The sequence below is a fragment of the Charadrius vociferus genome, unplaced genomic scaffold, assembly GCF_000708025.1.
Source record: "Charadrius vociferus isolate BGI_N301 unplaced genomic scaffold, ASM70802v2 scaffold835, whole genome shotgun sequence".
Taxonomy (NCBI): Eukaryota; Metazoa; Chordata; class Aves; order Charadriiformes; family Charadriidae; genus Charadrius; species Charadrius vociferus.
This window is the reverse complement of record NW_009648449.1, coordinates 28,373-38,382: the sequence shown is the minus strand read 5'-3', so window position 1 is coordinate 38,382 and position 10,010 is coordinate 28,373. Positions and strand designations below refer to the sequence as shown.

General features: G+C 34.8%; 1 protein-coding gene across 1 annotated transcript in view; it reads left to right on the top strand.

Annotated features, from left to right (window-relative positions):
* Nucleotides 1–4,559: 4,559 nt before the first annotated feature.
* Nucleotides 4,560–10,010, top strand: part of CSPP1 (centrosome and spindle pole associated protein 1) — a gene marked incomplete at its 3' end in the record, with an annotated part of 32,232 nt that continues 26,781 nt past the window's right edge. Inside the window, 3 exon segments of the mRNA XM_009885576.1 lie at nucleotides 4,560–4,657; nucleotides 5,471–5,567; nucleotides 9,502–9,602. Coding sequence (XP_009883878.1) covers nucleotides 4,646–4,657; nucleotides 5,471–5,567; nucleotides 9,502–9,602 — 210 coding nt within the window.

Genomic DNA, 10,010 nt, shown 5'->3' with positions numbered 1-10,010 from the left:
GCCGGCCCCCAGCCTCCCGCGGCCTCGGCCGGGCGGCAGCGCCTCACACCTGGCCCGAGGAGGCGGGTTGGAGGGGGTGTCGGTGCTTCCGGGGCTGCCTGAGGAATGCAGCCGAGGAGGGCAGGGCGGGCGCTGCAGGCCGGGACGCGGGGAGAGGCGCTCCCCCGAGCTGGTCACGCTTGGAGAAATAAATCTGATCTCCTGGCTCTGAAAATTTTCTGGAATTAATGGCTTTTTTTTTTTTTTTTGACCGGAGTCCGTGTTCCGGAAAAAGCAGATAAACCCTTAGGGCGAGGGGAGTAACTGGTGAACCTCGTTGGTTGGTTGCTGTGCGGGGTAATTGCACCTACAGCTGCGAAAACGTCGTGTTGTTTTCGTCAGAGTTTATGAATTGTGAGCGTCCGGACTCTGGAATGTTTTTTTTTTTGGTGCTTTTTCAGATAAAACTTGAAAAGAAACGAAGGTGTAAGGTACAGGAGTCATGGCTCTGACAGCAACAGCTTATTCTAAATGCTGTTCATAAGGGTAGAGAAGCAGCTAGTACTGACTGTTGTAAGAACTGAAGAAGTTTGGGTGAAACTTTGAAAAGTATTTCTTAATGACACAATTATGTGACCATATAATCTGTAGGTACAATTACTAAACATGGCGTAAACATAGTCCCTTTTTAAAAGCACTTCTCTCCTTGCTACCTTTGCTGCAGTTCATATGGATGGGAATTGCTGTTTTGCCTGTTTTCCTCATGTTATTTTAATATTATGGTGACGCAGAAGAGATGAACTCTGTCAACTTTTACATACTGGCTTAAATTTTTGTGCCCTGTTTTCCTGAACACATAGGAGGGGAAAGGAAAGAATAAAAAGGAACACAGTAAACATTGCTTTAGATGATAGATACACATTATATAGCTAGATATAGTACATACAATGCAATACATACACACATAGGTGTTTTGAATATCTTGAATACAGAGACATGCATTATTAACTCTTTTTGGGCATAGATAAAATAAAAATCTCATGTTCAAACTTGACTTTTCTTGAACATCTGTGTGTTTTCTATTGCCTGGTATATTTGTTGAAGTCTACCTAGCTGGCTCTAATTGTTCAGAGTTGCTTTTGTGAAAGTTCCAGTTAAAAAGGGAAAAAGGTTACGAAAAAATAAAATCTTCTTGAAAGTAAAAATATAGAAAATATTTTTTATGGGAGATTTTCAGACAGTAGTGGAGTATATAGCAGAAGTATGTTTAATGGCATTCCACTTTGAATAATACAATGTTTTGGGAATGCATATAGATCCAAGATTTAAAGATGCAAGAGTCAAAGGAAGAGCTGATCAATGATGCAATCAAACATCTTTAAAAAATACTGTTTACAAAATATTCTGCTTTCTAAAAAACATGAAAAATATGTTGTTTGCACCTCATAATTTTGGGGGCATATGGTTTATCCTTGGGTTTACAAATGTTTACAGCGGTTTCTGACATTCCCTTTTGCTCTGTGCATGTGCCCATGGAGTACACTCTCTACTCTTAGTTTTGAATATGCTACTTTTACTAGTAATTTCAAGGGTCTAGAAATGCACAAAATGCATTCACACACATTGTTAAACTGAAAATACATTACTTTGTTTTGAATTGAAGTGGTTTTATGGTGGCAGGCTTTACCTTGGTATGTTTGTGCAGTCGTATGAAGCCAGTTTGAAGTTAATGGTTCGCTGTGAGTTTAGTGCTGCCACCTGTGAGACAGTTCACTGCATAACTGGGGACTTTGGTAGCACTCTCTTCAGAGAGAAATGTATTGTTTGTTTATTTTTATTGTGATCAGTCATGATCTCTTCAGTTGATACAGTAGATGATACAATTGATTAATATTCAGTAAGATATTTGCTTACATACTGGTATATTTTCTGAACTTAGCAGTGTATGCATCGCATTCAATTTGTCAGTCTTTTGCTTAAAATATTTAAGAATTTTTGATTTTTTTCTTTCTCTTTCAGTATAATACACTATTTTAGCTTATCTCATAAAGTTTACACTCATGCGTATTTTAAGAAGATCAACTCAAGCAGAAGTATGGAAAACATAGAATGTCTAGCTATTTTCTAAGAGGCGTTTGGCCACTTTTCCTGGCTATTTAGCTGTATTAGAGTGATGCTGAATCAACAGTGCTGTAGCATTAGTTGTCTCAGTGTTCTTCAAGGCCTGGAGTTGTGAGCTTTCTTCACACAAATTGAATTGCATATGTAGTTCAGCTGTAACTGTTTTATCTTTGTTTTTTAATTTATTAAATTGTTCTTCTGAGCAATATGATAGGAGTGCAGAATACAAGAATATTCATTGTGTTCCTTGTCCTAGATAGAAACTATACTGCAAATATTCCTTTCCTTATACCATATCTCAAAATAGGTGTGGTACCATTCCAATATGGTGATTTGGAAACAGTTCTAGAGTTTGTAAATGCCATTGTAAATAGAGGTAAGAAATATGGATGTTATAGTCAATGAGCTTTTGGAAAGGCTTCTCACAGTGCCTTCTTTTCTGTATGGTAATTTTCCTCTTGGTGGCTATGCAGCACTGAATATGTGATGAGACCAACTTTTAAATTCTTTAGCATGACAAGTTGTTTCACCCATTCAGAACAGGCTTTTTGTTATGTAACCTAATAGGCTAAATAAAAATTATTAGTGCCTGGAAACTTACCCTCTTTTAGATTTCTTTTATCCTTTATCAGTGTGCAAAACTAATGAGATTAAAGATTTAGGACAAATCAGATGGGGAAATTTATTTTTGGAATAGATTGTCCTGTATTACCACTAGGAGTTGTAAATAGGTTGTCCTAGTTCTGCCTCCTTTGTAACAATATTATGATTTTATATTATGAATCAAAAATGGCATTAAAGTAAGAGGAAAAGTTTAAAGGAATACATTTTAAGGAATACATCAAGCAGATGTATTCCTTAAATTAACTTAGCTTGCAATTACTTGAAATTATTTGATGGAATTTTGACTTTTTTCTCTTCATCTTACTTCTAGTAAGCAGTTATCTCGGTCTCTCTGGACATGTTATTTTATGTTTACCTATGTAGTCTCTTATTCTGTTGGTCTTTGAGGTGGGTTTTTTTGGTTTTGTTTTAAATTCTTTGATTTTCTTCCTGAAAGTGTTTTCCAATATACTTTTATCATTGGCCTGTTGTTTACTTCATACAATCTGTAGACTTTAGAAAGATACTGAATTAGCCTCAAAAAATCTGCTATGCAATCTGAGTTTATATACCAGATGTGATGGGATTGCTTAGAAACCTACATAAGCAATCCTATTGCTTAAGTTGTGTGGGTAGTATTAGAGGGAATTGAGGGTCATAATGTTCTTCTCAGTTTCATGCTTCCTTTAAGTGTGGAATGTAACATACGGATTTTTTATCTGTAGGCTTGGTTTTACAAAAGTTCTCCAGTGGAGTTGGTGAAAATGCTGAGTGGAGATTAGGATGAGTAGGCTTGTATGCAGTCATTCTTTTCATTTTTGTCTTTCTTCTTTCCATGGGTACTTAGTATGCAGCTTTGCAGTATTTTCAGTTCTGATAAGACTATCCTAACAAAGAATATTTAAAGTCTGAGTGTGTGCCTTAACTACTGTACAGTTCCATTGCCATGAATTTGATTCACTTTAATTTTTATTATGAGGTTATCTAGGAGCAGCAATGTGAAATAAATTGCACATGTAAGGTGCCAAAATTGCTGCTCTGAAGGGCTTTCAGTCAAATAGGCAAGATGCACAACTGATGGAAGAGAGGTAATCAGCTGTTCCACAGTACATGTTTTCTTACACATTAGTCGCTTGTCTGATTGCAGGTCAATGCTGCCTGATATACTATCTAACAATTATTGCAGAACTGTAGCTGTTCTTATTGCCTCTGCTATTTTATTGGTACAGGAGGTAATGATACACTGTTGGCTCCAACTCCAGAAACACTATGCATGTGTTTTGTGATTTTTGTTGTTGTTTTGCTTTGTTGTTCTTTGTGATTTTTTTTTTGTTTTGAATAAGCTTGATGATTTTTAAGACTCCTTGTGACAGTAAGTTAAGCACAGAATTGATTGTATGATTTGGTCCTTATTTTAGAGTATATGTGTATTTTGTACTTTTTTTGTCTAATGATTCCTTTATCTTGTTTGGTTTTTTTATGTTGTCTAATTTTCATTTCATAGTTCACTGACAATAAGCTTGTGCTAGTGTGTAGTGAAAGGCCATTGGTAGACTTGCAGTTAAAAAAAACAATCCCCCAAAACTTTGAAAAGTTAGAAAAAAAGATTAGAGAAATATCTTCAGTCTTATAGTCTAGAATCTTTGAATTTTCTCTCTGGTGAAACATCAAGTAATCTCCTCCATGGATGGGTTTCCTGAGTCAGGTGTTTTGTTCACCCATCAAACATCTCTAGTTCTGAGGGAGAAACTTGAATATTACTTAACTACTGTCTTAAACAACTGTAATTAAGCTTTAAATTTTTGAGGTTCTGATTTAGAGGCAATGTTCTGTCTTTTCTATAACCTTAGAAATGTTGGCGGATGATTTAGAGAAATCTATTGAAGATCAGAAGGCCAAGTTGGCACGAGATAAGGCAGAACTTGAAAATGATCCACCTTACATGGAAATGAGGGTAAGAGTATGAAATAGTTTTCCTGAATTTAAACACTTCTTTTGCTAGGGTCTTGATTTAAGCTTGCATTTACTGCGTTTCCTGTGCTGTTAAAACTGTGTTTGTTGTTAAAGCATATAGTAAAGATTTATCTATCCGGAGTAATTTTTAACTTAAATACTTTGTATCTGTATTTATGTAGATTTTAAAAAAACTGCCACCAGGCACACACAGTAACTTTTGTATTTTACAGGTGGGAAAACTCTTGTAAATGGTTATCACTGTTCCTTCCGTCCTCCCTAGGGAAGCTGACTAGCAGGAATCTGCTCAGAGCAAGTTTAAAGAGAAGTAGAATGTTTCTGGCCTATGGTTCGATAAAGTCCTAAGCTGTACGGTGAAAGTGTAGTTTCAGGGAACAGGTGTGTTAAACTTGCTCTGTAATACTCTGTAATTCTTTCATAGTTTCAAATAGGTTGCAGTACGTCAAATCAGCCCCTGTAAAAAAACCAAAGAGGATATGTGTAAACTATGAAGCAATTGTGGGTTATCACATATGGTTTATGACATAAACTACCTTATATATTGTCAGTATATTTCATGACATGAAATACATTTAATATATTGAAATATATTGAACTAATAATTTCTGTGTTGTAGAGGAGAACTACTTTTTTGGCAATATTAGTGAAACGTATAACTTGCTTAATGTGTTAATCAAGCATCACTTTCAATCTTTCTATTCTGCACTGCTAATAATTATGATAATAATGTTATTCTTATATGTGATATATCTTTTGCCTTACGATACAGCAAATCATATTGTTTTATTTTCAGAATAAGGAATCGGAGAAGCTTTCTGAGACCAGCAAAATGTTAATCTCCATGGCTAAAGAAAATATACCTCCAAATAGTCAACAGAATTATCCTTTAGGTATAGTGTATTTTTTTATATGTCTTCTAGATTTAAGTAGCATTTAATTACCTTTGAGAATTTTTAGAAGGGAATTAATGCTTTGAATTTTTAATTATAAGATGATCATTATAATTTGAGTGCATACCAATTCTTCAGTCTTCCAAACATCTTGGGATTGTGTGGAATTTTTTTTTAGTTACACTTTTTTTTTTTTTTACAATAAGGAAAATATGCTAAGCACTTCCCTTTTCTCCATTTAAAAAACTCAATAACAAAACAAACAAAAAAAACCCCCAAAAGCTGGTTGTCAGTCCTTGATAGAGGATCTGTCCTTTCCTGTTGTATTTGGGTGGAGCAAAAGCTTTGGAGGTCCATCTTTCATCTGGACTTTACTGCAAAAGGATATGTTCCCTGTATTTGGTGCCAGGGAAGTAAAGGATGCCTTTTCTTTCAGCCTCTAAGCTTGAGTCCTATTCCAGCTTGGCTAAAATGCACACAGTTAAACTAATTTTTCTTTTAAATGCTAAGTGTCTTTTAAATGTTTAAGCATAGAGTACTAAACTGATTGTAGTGCTTTTGTAATAATGTAGTCATTTATTATACAAGGAAAGAACAAGCACTTAGTTTTGGTTGAAATCTTGACCAAGTTAAATGGTTCTGTAGGCACTATTCTTTTTCCTTAGTTACACTTGTGTAGCTCAGGTTTGTTTTGATAGCTTTAGAGCTTTTCTGTGTCCTACTTCTTGTCGATAGGTAACTCTTTTCTTTCATGTGTAGACACTTTGGTTTTGTACCTCATTAATTTTCATACTGTGCTTATTCTAATTCTGATGTAATTCTGCAGGTTCCACTGGGAGTAAAAGCAGTCCTTTTATTTTAAAGAAGATACATCAATGGATATTTGATGTTATATAATACCAATCTATCTTATTTATAAGTACTCCTGCTACACTTAATATTATGTGCCCTCTATAATTTTAACAGAATTTGTGACCAGAAAAGTGCAGGTCTTAAATTAAAAAATGGAGCCTGAGCTTGTGAATCTGGGGGCCTGAACTAAGCTTAGCTACATAAATTAAAATGTGTTTTTTATAAGGGTGTTGTATAAGCAGAACTTCCAGCCATCAGCAAGGCAAGCTCCTTTAAAACCTTTACAGGAAAACTTCACTAAAAGTGATAAATGATAATTGAATATTCCTTGCTGCCAGGAGTCATAATGGATAAACTTGATTAGAGGATGGCACTTGAATAAGCATCTACCTCACATTTTTGGTGGTTTTATTATGTCATGTTATGTCAAGTTGTGTTTATTATTATAAATTGGACTTAACTATTGACACCTAAATATAGTAACAGACATAACGAAGGATTACAGATGAGGGGCATTCAGTGATCTTAAATGAAAGGCAACAAGTGGGTATTGCTGGGTTTAACCCCAGCTGCAGCTAAGCACCGCACAGCTGCTCGCTCCCTCCTTCTCAGCAGGATGAGGGGACAGAATTGGAAAGGTAACAGTGAGAAAAATCATGGGTTGAGATAAAAACAGTTTAATAATTGAAATATTATAATAGTAATGTAAAGGAAAATAACAAAGAGAGAAATAAAACCCAAAAAAGACAAGTGATACAAATGAAAATAATTGCGTACCACCAACTGACTGATACCCAGCCAGTCGCTGAGCAGCAGTCCCACCCCAACCTCCCCTCTAGTTTTATTGCTGAGCATGACATCGTATGGTATGGGATATACCTTTGGTCAGCTGGGATCGGCTGTCCCAGCTGTGTCCCATTCTGACTTCTTGTGCACCCCCAGCCTGTTTGCTGGTGGGGTGCTTTAAAGCAGTGTAATTTCCTTTGGGTTAAATTAGACAGGGACTTGTTCCTTGGTAGCTGCTCAGTATGTTCTATAATTCTAGCAGCAGTGTTGAGAATCAGGCTGGAAGAAGTTAAGGTTATTTCTCAACATACTAAATGCAGGCAAACTCTTATGTAAAAATGCATTTAAAATCTTAACTTTTTCTAAAAAAAAGTTGTCAATGTGATTGTGTGTGATTAAGAGAATGTGAAATGGCAAATAAATATAGCAAATACAGAATAAACAAAAGACGATGACCAATGAAAAAGAAAGTATATCTATTATTCCAATGGAAGAATTCAGATAAATTGTACGCAATATTAGAATGAATGTATGTTAACTGTAAGTAGGTAGTTTTCAATTATCTCCTAAATCACTACCCATAATTGTTATCTCAGTGCTTTTCTGGTGGCCAAAAAAAGGTCTTCTGTAATAAAATTAACTTTAAACCCTCTTCTATTTGAGTAGTTCACATATTTGAATCAAAGCACTTAATTCTCACTGATCTTTTTCTGTACTGAATTTTACTGGCTTTCCTGAAGCTAACTGAATGAATCTTCAGTCTGACGTGTTAGTTGCTTTTGATTTTTTTTCTTCTTGGCTTCCTTTAGTTAATCTAACATAATTTCATGTAAAAATAAAAGGCAAGAGCAAGTAGCTGAAACAAACCATTTCCTCTTCTGTGTTCTATTCCTCCTTACATGTTTTTTTGTGGGTTGAAACGGTACATTGTTTTTTAACAGAACTTACACTTACCTTATGTGCAAAATTAGGAGAAAAGTAACTTGCAGGTTGGCGAATAAGCTCTCGTGCAGATTTTGGTTAGTAGTTGAACTCTGCAAGCTGTTTCAAAACAGTATATGACATAGTTAGTCAGGTATTACATTGTTTGGTTCTTCAGAACAGCAGGCTGACTCCTGTTTTGGCTCATGAGGATACATTCTTATTTAGCTGAAACTATCACAGACTAAGCCAGCTAAGTCTATTTTTAATAAATATATTTCAGCCTTTTATCTGCTTCAATAGCAGAGTGATTTCCAAGTTAGCAATTTTCAGCATTTATATAATGTCATTTTTACTGTTCAGACACTGGTTAATGCACTAAACATGAAATATTGGAGTCAAACAATGTACCGTACGATAAATTGGGATTGATGTAAGAGTAAGTCTTGAATATCCCTCCCTTCCCTCTTACTCCTTGCTCCTCATTTTCCATAGACCACGAGATGTAGAAATGCTTTCAGAGAAACAATAGGAAATAAAAAAGCCAAACAATTGTAATCTGTGTCTCTGGTTGTGTGGTTTTGTGGGCTTCACTAGCTCTGTGTGGAGAGTGGTGAAAGTGGCTGCAGAGGTGGTCTTCTGGGGCAGAGGGTATTTATCATAAAGTACTTTAAAATATATTTTGGGAACAACAAACAACTCATAGCATTATATTTTAAGAGTGCAGCTGTTATGAGACCTGACAGTAAGCTTGGAAAAGTACTAAGTCTGTGTTTTGGGTCTACTACAATTAAAAACACTGAGATGGAAAACAAAAACTATTATTATTCTCATATTGTCAGATTCCTTCTGTTGTGTGGGAGCCAACATATTTTTCACATGCTTTGGGCTAAACAAACGGCTTGTTGCTTTCTAGTTGCAAAGTATATTTTCTATTGTGTGATAAGCACAGCTTAAAATATCAGGGTAATTTAGAAACTAACATGTCAAAGTATCAAAGTGTCAAATGTATGTTCTTTGAAACATACATTGACACAACAAATAGTATAAAATAACCTAAATATTGTATGTATTTGTCAAACTATCCAAATAAATTCAGTTTATGTTGCATTTTTTTTTCTAGTGGGGAGAAAAAGCACAAGGACTAGAGAAAACTAACATCCAAAAACCAGTCCATCTTTCTAGAATACTTTCCACCCAACTACTCATACAGAGAAGGTGGTTTTTATTTCAGTGGCTTTGTAGTTACTTGTTGCATAGCTCTTTTTTTTTGTTGCTGATATGTAATAAAAATTCAGATGTAACTTTTGCAAGATATGCTTTGTATTGATACAAAATATTAGAATAATAATATTTAATGGTGTTAAACTTTCAGGTAACTATGGCTTAAGTTTACCTCTTGGAGAAGAATATGAACGAAAAAAACATAAGCTCAAAGAGGAACTTCGACAAGATTATAGGCGATATCTTTCTCAGGTAAAGCTTCTTGTCTGGTTTCCTGAGTTTAGTGATTTTTTTTTTTTTTTTTAGAAAGACTCTCTTATTTTAATTGAATGAAAATTAATAAAATGTGTGGAAAAATCTTTATAAGAATGCATTCATTATGAGTGATGACTGATTTCAAAGACTCAAGTAAAAGTAATTGCAAAATGTCACCACTAGGAAGGGTTATATATTTTAGGCTTCTACAGATCTTATTGCCATGAGACAACATATTACTTAAGACATTTTATTCTGAATACATTTATTTATCTCTACTTCTTTCTTAGTTTCTTCTTAAGAATTTAAAATATCACCTGTTACTTCCTTAAATACTTAAGCATTCTATGGTCTGTAATTCAGGTAAGAATATTCCTATAATTAGTGTGACTCCATTTGACAGCT